The 23,275-nt window shown below is 42.2% G+C and overlaps 1 protein-coding gene across 1 annotated transcript in view; it reads left to right on the forward strand.

The window, feature by feature from the left end:
* LOC138259754 (sodium/potassium/calcium exchanger 4-like) overlaps window positions 1–22,962 on the forward strand; it is a 505,351-nt gene extending 482,389 nt beyond the window's left edge. Inside the window, exons 15-17 of the mRNA XM_069207641.1 lie at window positions 15,138–15,250; window positions 20,859–20,924; window positions 22,215–22,962. Of these exons, the coding sequence (XP_069063742.1) occupies window positions 15,138–15,250; window positions 20,859–20,924; window positions 22,215–22,355 (320 nt within the window). The 3' untranslated portion in view covers window positions 22,356–22,962. The remainder of the gene's footprint in view (window positions 1–15,137; window positions 15,251–20,858; window positions 20,925–22,214) is intronic.
* Window positions 22,963–23,275: the final 313 nt, after the last annotated feature.

The following is a 23,275-nucleotide window of genomic DNA, read 5'->3' on the forward strand; positions in this document are numbered from 1 at the left end:
TTGGGATGCTCGAGTAACTAGAGGCACAAAAAGAAGCTGAAGAAGAACCAGCGTTCTTCAACTTCACCCTGCCCGTTGGCTAACGCAGCAAGGGATAAGGAGCATTGTCTTTCAGGCCTCCGTCCTCAGAACCTATGACTGGGCCAACTCTGTGCCTCCCTGAGCTTCTGGTAGCTGGAATGACCTCTACCCAACTCTACGAGTTCTATGAGGCCATGTGCCTCATAGTTAGGCAGTCCGACCTCGCTGCAGTGCCTTTCAATCCACCATTATGGACATGCCCTTTGATAGCACCCGTCTCTTCAGCGACAAAGCAGACATGGTGCTCAGGCACTTTAAGGAGTCCCAGGCTATGGCCAGGCCCTTGGGCCTTGCAGTTGCCCCTCATCCCCCCAAGTCTGCTTTTCACCCCTTTCGTGGCTACAAAAGAGGCGCCAACCACGTTCATTCCCCTCCAGCCACCATGCTGCCCATGCTGGCCAGCCTCTGTGTGGCCGGGGATGTTGAATCCAACAGCGATGTAGCCAGTCCATTGCCACCCATCCCCCCCACAACAGCCTCCAAACCTTCCTAGTCTGACGCTTCCCCACCAGAGACCAGTTGGAGGCAGGATTCGGCATCAACTGGCCCGCTGGCAGTCCATCACGTCAGACAAGTGTGTTTTGCAAATAGTCCGAAGGGGCTACTCCCTCCCCTTTGAGACTATCCCTACCTCCATGCCACCATCCTGCGATCAGAAGACGGCAGATCACTTGACACTTCTCTGCAAGGAGGTTACGGCTCACTTGGACAAGGGAGCCATAGAGAAAGTCCTTTGTGCCAGATGTAGGTTGTGGTTGTTATTGCCTCTACTTTCTGGTGCCCAAAAAGGACAAGGGCCTTTGTCCTATCCAGGACCATTGGTCCCTCAATCTCTTCCTCAGGAAGGAGAAGTTCAAAATGCTCACTCTGGCACAGGTTCTATCTGCCCTGGACCCAAGAGAGTGGATGGTAGCATTGGACTTGCAGGACGCCTATTTCCATATTTCAGTCCTGCCTGCCCACAGACGTTACTTGCAGTTCATAGTAGGCTGCAAGAACTTTAAGTTCACTGTGCTTCCGTTTGGTCATACCAGCACCCCTGGGCTTTTCACCAAGGTAATGGTGGTCACAGCTCATCTGTGCAGGGCTTTCAGTCTTTCCCTACCTCGACGACTGGCCGTATTCGCTGGGGTGCACTATAAATGTGCCAGTCATACCTGACTCCTCTCAGATGCTCCTCTTCATCAGAGCTGTCCTGGACATGGAGCAGTTTCAGGCTTATCCTCCCGAGTAGCGAGTTCAGGATATTCAGGCTATGACTCTGATGTTTCAGCCTCTATCTTGGATTTCAATGAGAGTGACTTTGAGGCTGCTGGGCCTCATGGCCTCCTGTATCCTGCTGGTGACACATGCCAGATGGCATATGAAGGCTCTGTAGTGGGACCTGAATTTCCAGTGGGCGCAGCATCAGGGGAATCTCTCTGACATGGTCCAGATCTCGGAGTGAACTGCACAAGATCTGCAGTGGTGGCTCTTGAACATCAACTGGGTGAGAGACAGATGCCTCTCCCTTCCCCAACCAGACCTGACAGTAGTGACAAATGCATTACTGTTGGGATATTGGGGCCAAATGAGAGACACAAAGACAAGAGGTGTCTGGTCTCCAGCCGAGTTCGGGCTCCATATCAATCTTTTGGATCTCAGTGCAATCAGACTGGCATTGAAAGCATTCCTTCCCTCACTCAAAGGGAAATCAGTGCAGGTGTTCACGGAAAACACCACCACCATGTGGTACTGTAACAAGCAAGGCGGGGTGGAGTTGTGGACTCTTTGTCAGGAGGCTCTGCACCTCTGGACATGGCTGGAGCATCAGGGCATTTCCCTGGTGCTTCCACACCTGGCAGGCTCTCTGAATGCCACAGCAGGGCTCTGCTTTGGGCACTTTTAAAGGTTGTTTGTCTGTTATCTCTGCATCTTGGAGATTACCAGGACAACCCTCTTTTGATTAGTGTCTCCTATAGTTAGTAGGTTACTTTAGCATCTTACTCATGTTTCCTCAATCACCATTCATCATGCCCCAATGGGATTTGAATTTGGTTCTAACATTCCTCATGTGTGCTCCATTTGAGCCACTTCACAATTGGCCTCTCAGGCTTTTAACATTAAAAACAGCCTTCCTTGCTATTACATCTGCCTGCAGGGTGAGCGAGCTGAGGGCATTGTCATCTAAGCTACCCTACCTTTCCATTTATCCTGACAAAGTGGTGCTTCACACACAAGCATCCTTTCTTCCGAAAGTGGTTACGCCCTTCCATGTAGGCCAATCCATCACCTTGCCTACTTTTTACCACGTCCTTCTTAGGAAGAGGAGAGACTGCATCGCCTGGACCCAAAAAGAGCATTGACGTTCTGCCTCGATCGTACAAAAGAGTTCCGGGTGGGTGATCAACTCTTTGTTGGGTATGTGGGCGCGAAGAAAGGTCAGGCAGTGCAGAAGAGAACCATCTCTAGATGAGTTGTTCTCTGCCTTAAAATGTGCTACACATTTGTTAAGGAGGTGCTCTCTGTACCATTGCAACAGCTGCAACCACTGCATTAGAGTGCAGAGTTCCAGTCCTGGACATCTGTCTGGTAGCAATGTGGGCATCACTGCACACATTCACCAAACACTATTGCCTGGACAGTCAGGTCCAAAGGGATTGGTACTTTTGGTTCACAGACCCTCCTCCAGGATGGTATTGCTTGGTTATCTATTCTAAGGTAAGGAATCTGCAATTAGAAGTTTCTAACAGATGAACAAGTTGCTTACCTTTGGTAACATCTTACCTGGTAGAGACATATTCTAGCTGCAGATTCCTTACCGGACCACTCATCCTCCTCACTGAGTGAACTGATTTCTAGAGACAGGAACTTCCCCTTCGGGGCCTTAGTTTTGATGCACCAGTGGTCAGTGTTCTTCAGGGCTCAGCGCGTCTGGCATGGAAAGTCGTGAAGAGAAACTGATGTCAGTATGCAAAGTGGTGCCTCTATAGGTCCCATGATGTCATATCCAGTGCTCACGACACTGACGACGGTCGTGGAGCCAACTGGTGCCACCTGACAGCATGTAGGGGCGCTGTTTGAGAAAAATCTATGGATCCAGAATGACGTCTGGAGAAATCCCAAGGTAAGGAATCCGAAAGTAGAATATGTCTCTACCAGATAAGGCTTTACCGAAGGTAAGTAACTTGTTCTCCAGTGTGCAAGGGACATTTTTCTCCTCTCCCCATGCCCTCCCCAAGATGAAAAGGTGCAATCCATGCAAGGATTGACATAGGCCAATATCAGTGACAGTCCCACTCAAGGTCTGCCTCTGGTTTCGGGGCTAATCACACCACTCAAAATCATGTGACAAATGGGCTCTCTGGTGGAAACTAGCCTCCACATAAACTTGTTGGAGCGACTTGTGTTTCACTTGCCATTAAACGCCTTCCTCCCATCCACAAGCGGAATAGGTCCAAGATCTCTTGGACACAGTGAAAGTGGCTCTGAGGCTTCTTGGCCTCCTGCTTCCGGTTTGTGGACTATGATAGGTGGCACATGGATTCTGCAGTGGGATCTGAATTCTCAGTAGGCCCAGCACCATGGGAAACTGTTGGGTTCAATCCAGTGAGAATAGACTGAAAAAGATCTGCAGTGGTGTCTGGACGACAGCATTTGGACCAGCAGCAGACCCCTATCCCACCTAGAACTGACAGTCATGATGGATGTGTTGTTGTTGGATTGCAGAGACCATCTGTGGATCAGAGGACGGACCGTAGTCCCTGGTGAAAACCCGCCTCCACATAAACCTGTTAGAGTGGCTTGTGATTCACTTGCTGTTGAAAGCCTTTCTCCCATCCATCAAGGGGGAACAAGTGGAGGTTTTTATTGGACATCATCACCCCTACATGGTGTTGCAATGTGTGGAGTGGGGTCATGGGTCCTGTGTCAGAAGGCCATGTGCCTCTTGGTCATCTGGGCATTTCCCCGGTCGTACAGCACCTGGCAGGATCTTTAAATGGCAGGGTGGACAAACTCGGCAAACTCTGCCTAGCAGATCACAAATGGCAGCTGCCTTCAGAGGTGGCACAAGGCATCTTCCAAGAATGGGGAGAACTGTAGCTCAAGCTTTTTGCCAATGTCAAGAATGCACATGTGCATAGGAGTTCCCACAGTGGTTGTTGCAGATAGCAGCTCAGACTCCTTATTGCCTTCCTGTCTATACCTCTCCTGCCCGGAGTTCTAAAGAAGATCGGAAACAAGTGGGCCCAAATATTACTCTGGCACCGGACTGAATGAGGAGAATGTGCTACCCAGAATCTTTGGCAAGGTGCATCTGTCCTCCAATCCAGCTCCTATCCCAGGAGGACTTGCTTTCACAGCAGCACAGGACGGTCCTGCACCAGAACCTGCACAACCCACACGTCCATGCTTAAGAATTGAGCAGCGACTATTTAATAATGAGTGCTTTCCTGGCATCTCTCAAATAAAACAATCTATGCGGGGCACTGGGTGAATTTGTTGTCTGGTGTTCTTCCCAAAATATCCAACAAATACAGGCACAGTTGCATGACATATTGCTCTGGGTGACAATTAAAGGTTATTTATCATCTCTTCCAGCCTTTTTTATGGTTACACCAATACCATTTGTGATACCTCAGTAGCATTGCAATCTGGTTTTCACTTTTCTCGTGTTCATTTAATATAAACCAGTGCATAGCTGCCATCTCCTATTACTTTACTCACCTTAAAGACAGCATTCCTAATAGTGATAATGTCAGTTTGTGTCATGAGTGAAGTTCAAGCACTTTGTCCAGCAACCATAATCCACCTTCTTTCCAGACAAGCTAGTGCTCAGGACTAAAGAGGCATTTCTCCTGAAAGTTGTCATGCTATTCCATATAGGAGTTGTTCTGTCGGGAAAAGAAGAAACTCCAGACGAGAATTAGCTTTTTGGTGAATTTAATGAATAGAAGCATGCAGCTACAGTGTCCCTCAATGACCTTCAGACAGAGCACAGCAGCAACTGACACTCTGTAGAATGCCGCCTAGAGACACATTCTTAACCTAGCAACCCACGAGCCCTACATTTTCATCTTGGCTCGATGTTATCCTAAAACATGACGCAACATCTCCTTTTTCCAAAACAACCCTCTAACAACTGACCTAAGCTAATTGCTAGCATTAGTCTAATTTAACATGGTAAAAACTATCAACACTACTAAAAATTTTAGTGTTTGACATGTTGCCTAAAAATGCAATTCAAGACAGCTCAGATAAGTCTTTAAGATACTTGGGCATGTTAATTGTTTTTTTGGGTCTTTGCTAACAATTACTGATCCCATCCCGTTCCAAATATTCATCTTCAATCTTGACTCAGTCTCATGCCCTTCTAATGTTTCAACAACCCTTGCACTCTCCATGTGGGAGCAGTTAACATTACCATCCAAACTGGCTGCTCCCTAATTTATCTAGTCAGAGATAGCTACATGAAACCTAGTCATATCACCATTGGGTAACCTTCTGTCACCAACACTCTCATCTAAAGGAGGCATACTCACACTATTTTTTTCAAACACTTCAACATTCCCACATATGTTTGCAACTCTCCTGTTGCTCCACCACTTTCCCACTTTCACTTTAACAGAGTGTTTAGCCACCTGAACAATTTTTGTTTCTGGGAAGAATCTAGAACCTCTCTTTTTACTTGGTCGCCTTATCTATGCCCCTATGCTAAAATCCATTTCTTTCACCTTCTTGAGCTCATCATATCTACTTTTAGTTTTACTTGGAGATGTTTCTCCTTTACATTTGATGGCTTCTATACTGAGAATATCTCTGTCAGGGTCAGGTTTTCAACTACCCATTTAGGAGACAGCATGTTAAATGAGTGCCTTCCTCTCAAAAGTGCAAACAGGGTAACCCCAGTCATAAAGTGTGGAGTATTGTGATAGCACTTCACCCTGTCCACCACAGCTTCTTGAACATGCTCACCCACCAAAATACCTAATTGCACAGTTTTCTTAAGCATGTGATTGACCCTCTCTATCATGCCATTATAAATCATAGTGGTCAAGTGTTTAATTTCTAGACTGTTCAGGAACTTTGTCATGTGATGTGATACAAATTGAACACCATTTTCTGTGACCAAAAAGTAGGGTTTCCCCTTCTGATCAAAATACATTGTTCACAAAATCCAATACACTACTAGTATTGGGTTCCCTCAAAAATGTATATGACACCCATTGTGAATGGTAGTTGACAACGTCCAATACAAACCTCTTGCCCTCATTAATTCCTCCAATAGGTCCAATGAAATTCATGCCAATATTTTACCATGGTCGTTCAGGAAAAGTGACCGGACACAATACGGTGTTGTGTGTGCTGATAGACTTTTCAGCTTCAGAACATACACCACAGTTACCAACCATTACTTCAATATTATCATCCATCCCGGGCCACCAGTAGTACAGGTGCAATATTTTCCTATTTCCTGTTATACCAACATGCCCTTTACGTGCAAGTCTAATCAGCCAACATCTTACCACACTCGGAGGAATCAACTTGGAACCCGTCATCACTAACTTTCCTTCCACACTCAATTCCTCCTTAACTTTATAAAAAGGTTCCAAATCATCAGAGACCTGCCCAGCTCTGGGTCAACCCTGCATTATTTACCTCTTAAGTGCCCTCAGACATCGATCACCATCAACTTTCTCATTCCCACATTCTAGAGAAATCACTCCTTCAGATGCGGTGATGCCATCAATCAACCTAATCACAATCTGTTTCTCTTCACTATTTACCTCCTCTCCATCACCAGGCATAGGACGGACATCTTGAAACAAAATCTGATCTACAATTTTTCCCCCCCTTCAATGTGTCTCATCCTAAAATTGAATTGATGCAATTTGGATAGCAATCGAATCAACCTGGGACTAGCATTTCCCATTCCTTTGTCATTCCACATGAATACTAATGGTTTGTGGTCTGTATTCACCACAAATTCCCTACCCCATAAATATGTTGAAAAGTGATGCACCCAACTCAAGCCAAAGGTTCTTTCTCGATAGTACTGTACTTCTTTTCAGGTTCAGTGAGTCTTCACTATACAAATGCCACTGTGGTCTCTTGTCTTTCATACATTTGAGTGATCACTGCCCCAATACCTAGATTGCTTGCGTCTACTGTTACAATAGCCATAGCTTCATCATTAAACAGTTATATGACAGGCACTCCTATAATCAGTTCCTCTGGAGTTGTAAAAGCCTCAATTTGTTCTTTCTCCCAAACAAATTTTTCATTCTTTCTGAACAATCTTCATAAAGGTTCATTTTGTAATGCAAAGTTCTGCACAAATCATGAGTAATATTTGTATAATCCTAGAAAAGACCTCAATTGGTCTTTATCCATGGGCTGTGAACATTTTTCAATGGCCATCAACAGATCAATCTTAGGTTTAATCTGTTGGGAGGATATCCTATGACCTAATTATTCTACTTCAGGCACAACAAATTTGCATTTTTGTTCTTTTGCTCTGATTCCGCGATCTTCTAGTATTCCTAAAACATTGTCTAGTTTACCTAAGTGAGACTCAACTGAATCCGAACATATCAAAATGTCATCTTGAAAAGTGAACACATCCTTCTTGTCCCCATGTGACTGATGCATTAACTTCTGAAAAACAGAAGCTGCCGACACCAAGCCAAAAGGCATCTTTAAGAAACAAAATGCACTGAAAGGCATAATATAATAAATGCTGTTATATCCCTAGAATCTTGACTGAGTTCAACTTGATGGTATGCAGCTTTAAGATCAGTTGTAGAAAATACATTTGCACCACCAAGATAAGCAAGCATGTCTTGAATTCTTGGCAAAGGTAAACAATCCACCTGGATGTTTTTATTCACAGATCTTAAATCCACACAAAGCCTTAACTCACCAGTTTTTTTAATAGCCACAACTAAAGGTGAGATCCATTGTGAAGAATTTATAGGCTAAATCACTCCATCCAAACATAATTTCTTAAGATGTTCTTTAAGCTTTCCCCTGATGCTTAACGAAACATTACGCACTTTATGAGTCACTGGAATGGAATCCAGTTTAAGAATAATCTTATGTTTATAACCCTTGCATGTTCCTAACCTATGAGCAAATACTGATTGATGTTTGGAAAGTACATCTTGTTACGTCTTCATTCCTTCATTAACTCTTTCTACCAAGGAAATAGGATGTTCTGTTCCAGGTCTGAATACCATCCCAAACTTTCCGTGATCCCTCCACCCCAAAATGGTGTACACTCTTTTGGCTACATAAACTTTTGAATAGATTGATCTGTTATTGTAATACATGTTCTCCATAAAATAGACAATCATATCAATTTATTGTCCTCCAAATGCTACAGTGCGTATATCAGGAGGCAAAAGCTTCAATCCACCCCACTTTTTCCCCCAAAAAAACTGAAATTATAGTAATGGGTGATTCTGAATCTACTGTGACTTTAATTTAATTGTCCCCAACTCTCAACTCACACACTGGATCACCCCCAGAGCTCACACCTTGAACAGACATTCCAATCATATTTACCAATAACACCAACCTTTTGCTAGTGACTATTTCATCTTGCATGGGATCAACACTAAGGGTGTCTTGATTTTCAACTAACCTTATCTTTTGTGAATTCCTACAAACTTGTGCAAAATGTCCTACCTTATTCCATTTGGAACACAACTCCCCTATTGCTGGACAATTTGTAGCACAAGCTAAATTAAATTTTGACCAACACCCAAAACATGTAATATTACTATAATTTTACTTTGCTTCTGGCTTACTGTGCAATGCTGGTATTGTTTTACATGAAATAGCTTTCACATTTTCACACATGGCTATTTTAGTCTTACTCAGTTCCTTCAAAGCCAAGACAGACCTTTCAAACCCTCTAGCTATTTCAAAGGTTTCTGCTAATGTGGGATTCCTAGAGCATAATATTTTCTCTTGTACCTTTGAATCATAACAATTCACTACTAGCTGATCTCTCAGGTCAGTGGCCCCACAAACTCACATGACACTGCTAAAATCCTTAATTCTGTGCCAAATGTATCAATGGTTTCATATTCATTCTGCTTACAGGTGAAAAACCTGTGTTGCTCCACAATTATGCTAGGCTCTTTTTTAAAAATTATTCTCTAATCTCTTGATTGCCTCAGTAAATCCCATCCCATTCAGTAGAAGTAGGTGCAGTCAGTTGTGGTTGGTTGATGATCAAAGATCCTTTGATCTTCCCTTCCTAAACAATTGTACAACATGGCCTTTTTCCTAGCTGCTGAAAAACCTACCCTATCAATGGCAATGATCTATACCATTGACTTCATTTGACTTTCGGTACTCCTGATTCAGGTAAAACGCTGAGGTAAGTTTGCTGTTTCCATGTTTGAAGATTCAATTTCGATTTCAATTTCAGTTTTTAAATAAAGTCTTACTAAGTAGTATCCCACAATAATTTTCTGAAAGATACCCTTTAACTAAATAAACATAAAACACTTTTTCTGGTGCACAATACCAAATTTTCAAACTAAAGTACATATAGTTGCACAAAGGTAGAAACCTTTATCAAGATCTGCGCATCATCACATAATTCAAAAAGTGTGCGCATCTCAGAGTGGATAGGCTGTGCAGCTTAAATCTCCGTGCGGTGTGCACATCACTGTGTTTTAAAATTGTACTCCTAAAATTTTAAGAAGTGTGCACATATCCGTGTATTAAATATAGTCACCTCATACTCTAAAATCATTCACATGCATATGTACTTTCAACAGTGCTTCCTTATAAAGCCTTTGTACAGTGTGCGCATTACCGCAAAAAAGATGTGGGCTTATAATGTTCTCCTGAAATCTTATAAGTTGTGCACATCACAGTGTGTTAAATATAGGCACCCCTTATAACGTAATCCTGAACTATTACAAGGTGTGCACTTCACTGTGTGTTAGATATATGCACCTCTTACTCAAAAGTATATTTGTGCAGGTGTACATTCCACAGTGTTTCTCTGTGCAGCCTAGTAAGGTGTGCGCATCACTGCAAAAATGTGTTTAATCAAGGTGTGCGCATCACCGAGTAGAGACATGCACTCATTACACCAAACTCCGTGCCTCTCCTCACCTTTAATATACGGAAACTACGCCTCCAAACTGATGTCACAGCAGAGCATGGGTTAACACAACATCGTTAGCTTAGGAGATCGCAGCACGAGGTAATGGCACGGCAAGATATTAGGTTAAACCCAGACATCAAGCATAGATTAAGATGTTAAAAAGGTGAGATTCGCTCCTTCCAATTTGAAAATTATAACCCTTGAAGTTTGAAGAAAATTTCACTTTTTGATGACAATGGCAGTTCCTTAAAATTTCAATGTTGTATTTAATGATCCACAAACATTCCAGACCCCGGACAATAATAAAAGTACCATATAATGATGTGCATCGCCCAAAAACAAAAAAAACTGCTTCAGAGCATGAAGTGATTGTTATGCTTGAGAGACGCTGATTCTAACATCGATATCTTGCCTTGATATCTTGCAATACAGCCTATCGATGACTGGCAGTTCCCACTCATCGCCAATTTATGTTCCGTTGGTGAAAGATGGAACTCCAGACTACAAGTACCTATTCAGTGAATTTAATGAATAGAAGCATGCAGCTACAGGGACCCTCAACGACCTTTACACAGAGCACAGTAGCAGCTGACACTCTGTAGAATGCCGCCTAGAGACATGCAACTTAGCAACCCACGAGCCCTAAATTTTCATCTTGGCTCGATGTTATCATAAAACAAGACATAACAACAGTCTATTACCCTGCATGTTTTTTTCACCCCATTTCATATATCTAAGAGGAACAGAGACTTCATTGCCAAGACCCAAAGAGTGTTCCGAGCATAACAGGTATTGTGCCAAAGACCAATGGGTGGCTAGATAGACTGTCTTGTGTATTAAAATTAGGCCTGGGCAGAATTCAGTGGAGTTGCAATAAAACTTCATGAGCTTCCGCAGAATTCTGCAAATGGGTGGAAATAGGTGTCGCACTGCTGGTGCTGTGATTTAGTGCTGGGAACTTATTCTGTGCTGAAAATCAGTGCAAATGGCACAACGCAGTGCACCATAGGGCTCAGCCTCACAAGTTGATTTTGCTGTCGTTCGAGTAGATTTTCTACTCAAGCAGAAGCTTTCTGACCATGAATGGCCTGACCACCCACATTGAAGAAATCTTGCTGGTTGCCCTCCTAGCGACCGAAAATCATGCAGGGGATGCCAATTCTTGCTTGCACTCCCCAACTTCCAGTTTGTGAGCTGTTCATGAGACAAAACTGCGTCACACAGCGGATGGAGGAATTTGGCCGGAACTCCATGTTACAAGCATAACATTGAGTGGCCAAAACTCTGCCGCTAGAGCGTAATATATCGCCCACCCCTAATAAAAATCTACTACAGATTGGTCACCAAAGAACTGTCAGAAGGTTATGCACTCATTATACTAGTGCAAAAGCTACTACTGCTATGCTGGTGCACAGTGTACCAGTCTTGGACTTCTGCCAGTCTGATACCTGGACATCAATACACACGTTCACTACTTCCTGGATAGCCATTTCTAGATGAATGGTATTTTTCCAGATCTGTCCTGCAGGATTTCCTGGCCTGAGCCATTCCACAGACCCACCACCTTGGGAGGTACTGCTTTGGTATCAATTCACATCAGTGAGGAATCTGCGGTTAGAAGTATCCATTAGAAGAACAAGTTACATTTAGAAATGCTCTTTCTGGAGGATACCCTTTCTAACCGCAAATTCCTCACTGTCGCACCGCCCTCCTTGTTCTGTCAAATGAACTCTCTTAGTCCATAGTAATAAGATTCCATCTTAGAGATCTACACACTGCTCCTATCTGATTACTAAAGCTTCCCGTCCGAACGTGTGAAACAAATATCAGAAAGAAACAATCATCTGGGCCAAGAAGTGTTGACTATGTAGGGGCCCCTGACATCAAATCTGGTGCTCTATGGATCCGACACAGAGCCACAAGATGCCACCTACCAACACACAATGGACTTACTGAAGAAGATTCTCCAGATTCAGTTTGACGTCTGGGGTATTCACAAGGGGGCCAGTCTAGTGAGAGTATCCACCAGACACAGAGCTTTACCATAGGTAAGTAAATTATTTTTATAGCCAACATTTGAGGTTCACAAGGGCTTCTGGGTGGAAAGAACCTTGTGAGAACCACACAAGTTACACCATCCTGAACTCCCCCAGATATGTCAAGGCATTGTATGGGCATGGTAGATTTTCCTGTGTGTGGCCCAAAATCTACAGCTATCCACATTATAAAAAAAACAGTCAATTTTACTGGATGAAATGTGATATCTCTAAATAGAGTTTTGGGGTGTTTTGTGTTGTAGGCACTGGGCCCCTCTACACAATTGGGTTACTATTTGAATCGGAAGACTTGTGGCAACAGAGAATAGTGGAACATTTGTTATTACCAATTGGATTCTCTGCATTTGTGGCTTCCATATGTAAGCCAGTGTGCAAGAAAGAAAACATTTTTTAAAATTTCCCTTTGAATGACTATAGTATGGGTAACCATTATTTTAAAACTCAGTATCTTGTGTATATTTCAGAAATGCAAACCTTTCCTCCTTACTCGTTTTTCTTTCTTTATGATTTACCTTATGAATTGATGTATATTTGGTACACAATGAAGAATCATTGTAAGGTGCAGTTCAGTTGTATGCTCTGGGTATCTTGTGTTTTTGGTGAACCTACAAACCCTATACATTGCCCTGACCAGAATGGTCTGCCGGATGTAACAGTATATTGCATTTGTAAAACAGCCATTGTGATGAGAAGTTACAGATGACAAAGTTGTCACAAATGGCTGTTTTTCAACTTCATTTTTTTTCTTAGTTCAACAGTTAGTTTTTCTGAGAAAACATTGAGGGACATAAACAAATGACTGTTTACAGAATTCAGAATACTCTCTACTTTTCAGAAATATATTGCTTTTCAGGATCATTTATTGGTTTAATACGCATTTCTACCACAAAAACTACGGAAAATGGACTACATCTTAGGAAAATGCAAAAATAGTGGTAAGCAAATTATTTTTGATACAACTCTGAAAGCTGGGAAGATGATGATCCTAGCACGCCAAATTTTTTGTTGAGATCATTAATTTTTAATACATAAATCACATTATGGCTATATTTTGGAGATATTCTTGGTTCTTTCAAGAGGAATCTTCAAATTCTAGGTACCTTTAGAATCCCCGGTTTGTTGAAAAAAGGATGCAAATTTGGCATGGATATGTTTAGTGGACAAAAAGTTATGAATGTTTAAAAATGACCTACCCCTGTCACCAAAAAAAGGCTTAGCATGAGGGGATGCAGTCAAGAGTCTAAGGGCCTAATTTAGATCTCGGTGGAGGGGTTACTCCATCGCAATAGTGAAGGATATCCCATCTGCTGAAATCTAAATATCATTGTTGTCTATGGTATTTAGATTTTGGCGGATGGGATGACGTCACTGTTGCGACAGAGTAACGCCTCCTCCAAGACCTAAATGAGGCCCTAAAGGCCATCTTTCTTTTCATACAGTGGATTCCAGAGGGACAGATGTCTCTACAATTACTGTGTCTGGATGTTACTATGGCAATTGTCAGTTCCTTTGATTACCTGGATTCTGGTTGAAACGTCTTTAATCCATCAATAATACGGTGGTCAGAATAGCTGTTGTAGCTCCCAGGTTCTGCCTTGCCACACCTGTTGTGTACATCCTTCACTTGCTCCCTATCAATATTATATTTACCTTAAGACACTGTGGCCCATATTTATACTTTTTTAGCGCCGCATTTGCGTTGTTTTTTTTATGCAGAATCGTCGCAAACTTACAAAATACAATTGTATTTTGTAAGTTTGCACTGTTTTTTCATCAAAAAATTACCCAAATACAGCACTAGAAAAGTACAAATATGGGCCTGTGTCTCATGCGCAACTCAGTCTTTGGCTCCGTGTTTTTCAGCAAAAGTTGGTCTTCAAATACACTTCTGCTAATTCTCTGAGTTCAGTGATCCATGGCTACTTCAAATCACGGTTTGTAGTAAGAGAATCAGTGTCCACTCCTTTGCTGGACTTGTTCTCATTCTTTGACTTTCTTCTTTTCTTCCTTTGGAAACCATATATTTTCTGTCTGTCCAGATCTAAGATTATTGTCATCTGGAGCTTTCAGAAATTGAAAGCCTGCCAAATTGTTAATCCTTCACTTTATCTGCAAATGCAGTCTTTCAAAGTGACCTTTATGTCCAGTTTGCCTACCATTTTCATTCTGTACAACTTGAAATAAATACATGGTTGTCGCCAGCTTCATTTGGAAACATTCTGTACAAGTGACTAGCTGTCAACTGACTGAATGCATTTGTTTAGTGCTTACAACCCAAATGGATGTCTTGACAGTGCAGTCCACAGTATAAGACACTTTAGCCAATTAGTGTAATCTCCTTTACTAGACATCCATTAGTGTAATGTCCAATATTAGGCACTTCTACTTAAACATCTGATCCCTAGTACACACCTCTATCTTAGTATAAGTTTACACTTGAGTGTCTGACATTGTTACTGATGCTTTTGATCCCCAGTATTAAACAATTCTACCAATTAGCTCAATCTACAGTATCATACATTTCTATCAATTAGTTCACATCTCCACTACTGACATATTTACAAATAAGATTAATCCCTGATGTCTGATTCTCTACAAATACATTCAATTCTCAGTATCACACACCTCTCCCATTAGTTAAATCCACATAGTCAGACACCTCTATGAAATAATTCAATATCTAGTGTTAGACTTCACAATCATGGGTTTAATCTCCAGAATTAGACACCTTTGCAAATGAGGTTAATCTTGAGTATCATACCCAACAAGTTTTTGGGATTCTTTTTAAACTGATGTTTTAGAAAGTCTGCTTTCATGATACAGCAGTAATTGAACTATGGCCAGTGATCATGATGTGATGTTATTAATTCCAAATGTACTTCTTGCAGGACATGGAGACATGGCTGTATCTAACTCAATTGGCAGTAATGTATTTGACATCCTTGTAGGACTTGGAGTTCCATGGTTCTTACAGACTGTCGCTGTTCAGTATGGTTCAGTTGTGAGTAGAAAGATATTTTTAAGCTGTATAATAACCTGTTGTCCAACTATTGAAGTAGTGATCACTAACACCTCTGCATTTCTTGGTTCCTGTGTTTCATAACTCTGCTTACAAGCACAGAGGAGCACCTTCGCCTCCACAGGGGAAGGCTAAGGTGTGCATTGAGGAAATTACATACACTAGTCAATTGAAGTGCAAAGGTCATTGTGAGCAAATGATGGGTTAAGTACAAAGGGAATTCTGTGTTCTAAATGTAGCACTCTCTCCAAATGTGTAGATCATGCAGTCCAGGTTTTTTCTTCACACTCTGGTTCTTGTGTTCCTTGTTTATGACATCATAAATTCAGAACTTAATGGAGGGATGAATCGAGCAAACTGCTGTACTGGTTGGCAAAAAAAGACACAGATAAAACAATTTTACCAAAGGTTTGGGATGCTGCAGAACTTCCAGTCCTTGGGCTACCCGAGATGGAACTGAAGTTTGCCAGACACTATGAAGACTGGGCACGAAGAGGATAGTATCCTGAGCTCTTCAGCATGGCCAACGATCCTCCAATCAGACTTCCCATTCGAGCGGATCTTCTGTCGCAGCAGCCGGGACGGTTCTCCACCTGAACCAGTCCAATCTCCGCCTTCTTGCGTGGAGATTGAGCGTTGGCAGTTGACGGATTTTGACCTTCCGCCTGAAGTCTGTAATGTTATCTTGGGAGCCAGGCATCCCTCCACCAAAACGGTATTCGCCTGTCGATGGAACAAATTTGTGGAATTGTGTAAAAACAAGTCTGTGGACTCCCCAATCTGCCCCTCTTTCTGAGGTTCTTTTGTTTGTAATTTTCTGACCCCGCAGGGCTCTGCTCTGAGCACCCCCAAGAGTTATTTGTCTGCCATCTCAGCTTTCATCAGAATGCCTGACCAACCCTCCTTGCTTAAATCTCCCATTGTTGGAAGATTTCTTAAGGGTCTTACCCATCTCTTTCCTTCTTCCCCGTTTATAATGCCTCAATGGGAATTGAACATAAGCCTTACTTCTCTAATGTAAGGCTAACAACTGCCCACTCACCTGCTTACTCTGAAATCATTCTTTTTTTAGCTATCACCTCTGCCCGCAGAGTGAATGAGCTGCAGGCTCTTTTTTTGAAGCCACCTTTCATCTCCATCTAGCATGACAAGGTTGTGCTTCATACCAGGGCTTCCTTTCTGCCTGAGGTAGTCACGCCTTTTCATGTAGGCAAGTCCATCACCTTGCCTACTTTTTTGCATGCCCCACATCCTTCTAAGAAAGAGGAGAGAATCCGCCAACCGGGCCCAAAAAGAGCATTGGCGTTCTATCTTGATCATACCAAAAAGTCCCGGATGGATGATCAATTCTTTGTGGATTATGTGGGTGTGAAGAAAGGTCGGGCAGCACAGAAGAGAACCATCTCTAGATGGGTCATTCTCTGCATTAAAACGTGCTATGCATTGGCTAAAAGGCAACCCCTGGAGAGTTTGCAAGCTCAAACTACTAGAGCAACACCTGCAACCACTGCGTTATCATGCGGAGTTCCAGTCCTGGACATGTGCCAGGCAGCAATGTGGGCATCCCTGCACATGTTTACCAAACACTACTGCCTGAAAAATCAGGTCTGTAGGGATGGGTACTTTGCCTGTTCGGTACTGCAGGACTTTCTAGTATAATCTTGGTTTGCAGACCTGCCAGGGATGGTAATGCTTGCCTATCAATTCGAAGGTAAGGAATCTGCAACTGGAAGTCTCTATCATATGAACAAGTTATCTGGTAGAGGCATATTCTAGTTGCAGATTCCTTACCCACCCGCCCATCCTCCTCGCTCTGCAGACTGATTTCTAGAGACAGGCACTTCCCTTTCAGGGCCCTAGTTCTGGCACACAAGGGTCAGTGCTCTTCATGGCTCTGTGCTTCTAGTGTGGAAAGTCATGAAAAGAAACTGATGTCAGCGCACTGGGGTGGCGACTACATATGACCCGCAACATCATATCCAGGGACAACGACGTGTGCGAAGTCGACCAACACCACCTAACGCCATGCAGGGGTACTGCTCATAGAGAAATCTCCAGATCCAGATTGAAGCCTGGAGGAAATTCTAAGGTAAGGAATCTGCAACTACAATATGTCTCTACCAGATCATTTGCTACTGAAGGTAAGTAACTTGTTCATTCCGTCACCTTCTCAAAGACATTCAATGCTGTGCACTGGCCATTCATGCTTGCAGTTTTGGAAATGATGGGAGGTGGCTGAGGTTTTGCTGGGTTTCTAAGAGCCGCCTATACCCCCTGTGGGCCCAGTTTGTGTAAACTGAGATTAGCCTCTCTCCTGCTCCAACACATTACACACCAGGGATGCCCACCTTGGCAACTTTTCTTCAGACTGATTATGGAGCCTCTGGCAGAATGGATTAGGCAGGATGCAGGCTTTGGGGGTTCCAGTGGTCTGAACGCCCGAAGGATATGAATTTCATATGTGTGGATGATCTCCTCCTTTTCATCCAACGTCACAAGGTAACTGTCCAGAGACTCTATGAAGACACAATAGGTCTCTGGCTAATCTGGGAAAAGTCAATCGACATGCCTCTAGTGGGAAAATTCCCAAACACTGTCTACATATCAAAATTAAAAATAGCCCCTACATATTTTAAATATCTAGTCATGATGATCACAACTGACTCTAGACTGAACTGGAATCTTAATGTTGTCCCACTACAAACCGGGATATAGAGAGTTCTTGATAACTGGGCTAAACTCTCACTCTGTATCTTAGGCCGCAGCTCTCTCTTCAATGTGGTCGCCCTCCCACCTATCCTCTACACTATCCTGTATTACTCGTACTTACTTCATCAGTTTTTTATTTAAACTCTACATCATTCTTTACATGTTTACTGTACGCAGGAGGACCCACGCAGGTCTCATATGCAAAATGCATACAGGCCACGTTTAAAGGGATGTAAGGGTCCCCAGCCTCCAATTATTTTTACTGGGCATCCGAGTTTAATCCACTGAATGGCTGCCTTTTCACTGATACTGGAGGCACTGCAGTGTACATTGTTACCTCTACTGAAACCATTTTAAATAAAATCCCTACTGTATTACTTCTGGTCCTACATACACTGCTCGTGATTACCAGTGTACTTAAAGAGTGGTGGAAAGCAGCAGACAAACATATTGGATGGTATGGCAGCGAGTCTGCGGGGAACACCTCTGACACAGCATGCTGCTCAAACAAGTGATCAGGTTCCAGCCATGGGGACTCATGGGTGTCATCAAGGTTCGAGATGTTTGTGCAACTGATCACAACATCCTTTGTCAAATCATGGTTGACTTTGCACTTCACAAGAGCCAATTCTTTAGGTCCTAGACGCTTACACTGCCGAACTAGGAGCAGTGCTTGACTTCCACTCTCTAAAGGCAAAACTCACTATGGGGCAGATTGGGCAGAAGGGGATACTACAAGTCTATAGATCATGAATTGATAATTCACCTCACCACTTTCAGCATGTCAGAGATAAATTGGGAGAGGATTTGGAGGATTGGGAGAGGATCTAGACAATGAAGACTTGGCTGAGGCAAAAATGCCCCCTAGTCCAGTGGCGATTTCAGCTAGGCTGAGGCTCATACAATTTCAATATCTGCACCATGCATATTTCCATCGCTTTAGATCTTGGCGGGTGGTCTGGGCCACCACAGCTGCCTCCTGGTGCTGAATTATTGCAAAGGGCACATTTCTACATTTTATATGGGGTTGCTCAGTTGTTCCCTCATACTAGATCGGAATACATACGGGCTTGAAGAAAGTACTGAGGCAGAAGTTCACTGTGGAACCTGTTGGGAATCATAGGGGGCAGCAATGAAGGCCATGGCACACAGTTGTTTGTGGGACCTGGCTACCTGATAGATAAACATAATCTAGCGAGGAACTGGTGAAACACTGCTCTGCAACCCTCCATGAACGGAGCAGTGGCATCGATAGTTGCACCCTGCAGAAGCGTATGTTTACAAGTCCAAGAGTTGCCTTGGAAAATACCAGGGCATTTGGTCTAAATGCATTCCTTATAAAGCTATTTAGAAATCCTGGCCTGAAGTATAGTGTGTGTTGTTGGGTGATGCTTGGTGGAGAATTTGGTAAATGATACATTACAGCTTTATTGGAGGGACAGGAGGGGTCACCTGGGTGATTCAATGTATATAGTAGTTTCTAAGCTGCTGTAGTAGCATATGCATAACATTTTATCATCATTGACTGCATGTATACTTTAATACTGTAATGGAGATGCAAATAAAAGCTTTATAAAAAATAAAAAAAGAAGAAGAAATCCAGTACTACTTTCCCAGATTGCATAGAAAAAGCTTGGACTGGTTCAACTACTCTCACAAGGACCTGAGAAATAACGAGAAGTCGGCATGGGCCAGGATGTACAGGGGCGAGATTGCTAGGATAGGGCTTTAAGATAATTCTGTATCACTGACTCACCTTTTTTCAAGTCCGTTTATTTGCTTTTACAATCTTTGTTTTCATTGTCTGTGCTGAATTGTTCCACGTGGAACCAGAGCTCTCTAATTTCTCAGGTCCACACATTAGAAGATCACCCGTCCAGTTTTTTCTTTGAACTGTAAGACTTATATTCTCAGTGTTTATGTATAACAGCACTACAAGGTCCAAATTACAACAAAAGTGGGTGAGCTACTTACACATGAACGTGGAAGATTTGGAGTTCTGCTGAACTGAAGCAGCACTGTAACTCTCGAGTTGTGTTTATTTCTTAACTAAAAACCAGGTCTGTGAAGAAGGTGTTCCAATGACCCAGAGATACCTGGTACTCCAGAGGTATCCATAATAGAACTGAGCACTGCATATTACTAGGCCTGCACAATAGTCAAGCTAATAGACCTGTAGCACAGCTGAAGGGCCCATCTAGGGATTGCACCATATGGGGAACCACTGCCAGATCTCAGTAGGTATGCCTCCAGAACTCTAGGAATAGGGTTTGGCTTAAGTGATTCATGTCTAGTAGCACTGCATATATTGTGCTAAGTTCAAAAGCCAAGTTAATAGAGGTGTAGTTGTGTAACATATACAAAATCAGTGATCAGGATCAATTCAGACGTATGCCACTGTCCCTGTTATTGGGCTGTGTCCAACATTCTCACTTCAGGTGTACGCCGGTGAAAACGTAGTGGTGCTGTATGCAATCTGCTGCATTCGGTTATATTCAAACACACATATAGTAGTGATGTTTGCAACATGCCCAGTTCAGGAATATTGCAGCTCACCTCGAGTGGTAATAGGTGTGGGCATCAAATTGCTCTAGTAGTCAGATTTCCTGACTCCATGTATGGGATTGTTCTAGAATTTTACTTTTCATTCTGGAACTTATAGTGCTGAATTTATAATGGATAAAGAATACAAGTAACAGAATGGAAAGAAAATACTAGCATGGATGAGCTACTCACACGGAAAATGGAAGGTGCAAGGCCTGGGTCTGGGTGGAAATAGCAAATGATATTTGAAGAAATAGAACAAATAGTTCATTTCACAAATAAGAGACAGTTCTTTTACAGCCATAAAAAATCATCTATTTTACATTTTTTTAAATAGATAAGGATAAACAGCAGGGGACTGGTGTATTTGGTGATACTTGTGCTTGGGTCAGTGGCTCTCATGGTAAGTACATCTCCTTTGTATTTTTATAACTTACTTTATTGAAACAATTGATGATAATACTTTTTAAGATTTGTACTAGGTGGTTTTCACGAAATGCTCTCCCGTTGAATTCTTGAGTATCCATTTAGCCTACCCAGGACCTTGCACCTTGTTCACCTGTGTGTCTCCCTTGTGGTATACCCTGAGATCTTAAAGCTCCAAATGCAAAATTTAATCACCTCTGCCTAAGTACTTAGCAAATCCACATGACCAATCAGAGAAGCATTTGAAACATACCAATGCCTCAGGAACACCCAATCAGTCTCTAACAATTTCTGTATCAGAATACCATATGCATTAATAATGTTGGCCAGAAATAATTTGTCCTAATATAATTTTCAAAAATATCATTCATTCGCTGTCGACACAGTAGTTACATCAAATGTTAATGTGACAACAATATTCTGCTGCTACTACTACCTATTACCTTCTAATAATATTTAATATGTATTCCACCCCTAAGCAGTATATATTTTGCTACCAGGGAAACAGGAAATATGCCTACTGGAAAGCAGAAGACCTACCAAACTATTTGAATTCCAACTGAGCATTAGCAAGCGTCAGTAGGCTAGTATATGTTCATGTAAAGCTAAAATATGTAATGTGATGTGGTGTTTGCCTCCAAAGAAATGTACTGATTAATTGCCTTAAAATTCTGTGACAAGGTAAGGGATATGTGATGTACTTCATCAGCTGACTCCTTATCCTAAACTGACAGGATTGATGGAGCTCTTAGCATCAATATATATGGAGATAGAAAATACATGAATAAGTGAGTGAGTAAAGGCACAGATGTACTACCAAAGGCATTGTGGGGCTAGAACTGCAAAAGCATAAGTTGATAGAGGGGACAGTGAAGGAGGGTAACACAGCTCATTTGATAATCACCTCATAGTCTTTCACATATACATAGGTACAGGAGGGACAGGTAAATCCTGCTTCCGGTTTCTTTACACCTATACTACTACCGTACCCACTGAATTCAATATACTCATCCTGCCACCTTCTTTGGCTCTAGATGTTCCAATGCAATGTTGGTTTAATTGGATCATATTAGCTGCTTCAAGAGCTCTGTGTTCAATTTGCCAGGACTACATAGTATAATCTATCAACACTACTTTTCCAACATAAAGAGTAACTGCTATTGAAACATGTTCAACAATCAGGAACACTGTACCACTCAATTTATTGAAAAGTCAAGTGTGGATATATTGGGACCTGCACACTAACACTCACATGATATGTTTTTAGGTATTAGGAGTTCGTATAAATAAGTGGAGGCTTGACAAGAAGTTGGGTGCCTACGTACTATCCCTCTACGTCTTTTTCCTTTGCTTCTCAGTTTTGATTGAATTGAACGTCTTCACTTTTCTCAACTTGACAATGTGCTAAGATACTGTTTACGGCAAGATGGCAACTGGGACATCAACTTAGTGGAAACCAGCCAAACAGTCTTCAGTTGAGAAGTACTACTGTCCATCCTTGGACTCACCTGAAAATGTGAGCGCCTTTGCTCTTTGGTTACTGAGAGCAATTCTGTTGGAAGAAAAGGCCAGGACATTTATTTGTAACCACAAAACAAGCAGGTTGAGCCTCATATACTTACTGCTATGGTCTGCTCCACAAATGTATGGATCCTTTGCAGAGTTTTCTTCTTCGCAATATGATATTTTGGTTTTCTCAGGTCTTTTAAACCAACAGCCATGATGACTCTAAGGATAATATGAAACACACGGGCCTGGCTTTTGGAATGAAGGATACTACGCCATCCACGGCTTGTTTTTAGGGATGTTGACATGTTCAGAAATTATGTTCCTTTGTACACATTTTAAGCATGAATACCTGTCTTATACTGAGCAATTAAAAAGATACATTAACTAAAAGGTGCATTTATTTCAACAGGTGCACCTGTTGCTCAACTCACCTAAAATTACCAAGGAGAATCTGATAAAAACAGCGCAAATGTATGTTACAAACAACGAGAATAAAATGAGAATTTCTACCATGGACAAAATGTCATCTAAGAAACTTCTTCTACTTCTGTGTTGTACTCTAGGAGAAGATGGAGAGTAAAATAAGTTCAATCTGGATTTTCTTACGAAGAATGAGCACACTGCATACCTTAATTACAACAAAACTCTTATTATTTGGAGTCAATGAATACAACCTTTCCTGCAAAAGGCAAAAATGCACTGCATCATTTCCTCTTGGGCTCGGTATCATGGTTTATTCCCCTCTCTTTTTTAATACATAAGATGAGAGTGCTAAGGTCCATTTATTACATTTAATTTTCTGTGTATCAGGGTGTCTTT

This window comes from Pleurodeles waltl, chromosome 9 (genome assembly GCF_031143425.1).
Source record: "Pleurodeles waltl isolate 20211129_DDA chromosome 9, aPleWal1.hap1.20221129, whole genome shotgun sequence".
In the NCBI taxonomy this organism is placed as follows: Eukaryota; Metazoa; Chordata; class Amphibia; order Caudata; family Salamandridae; genus Pleurodeles; species Pleurodeles waltl.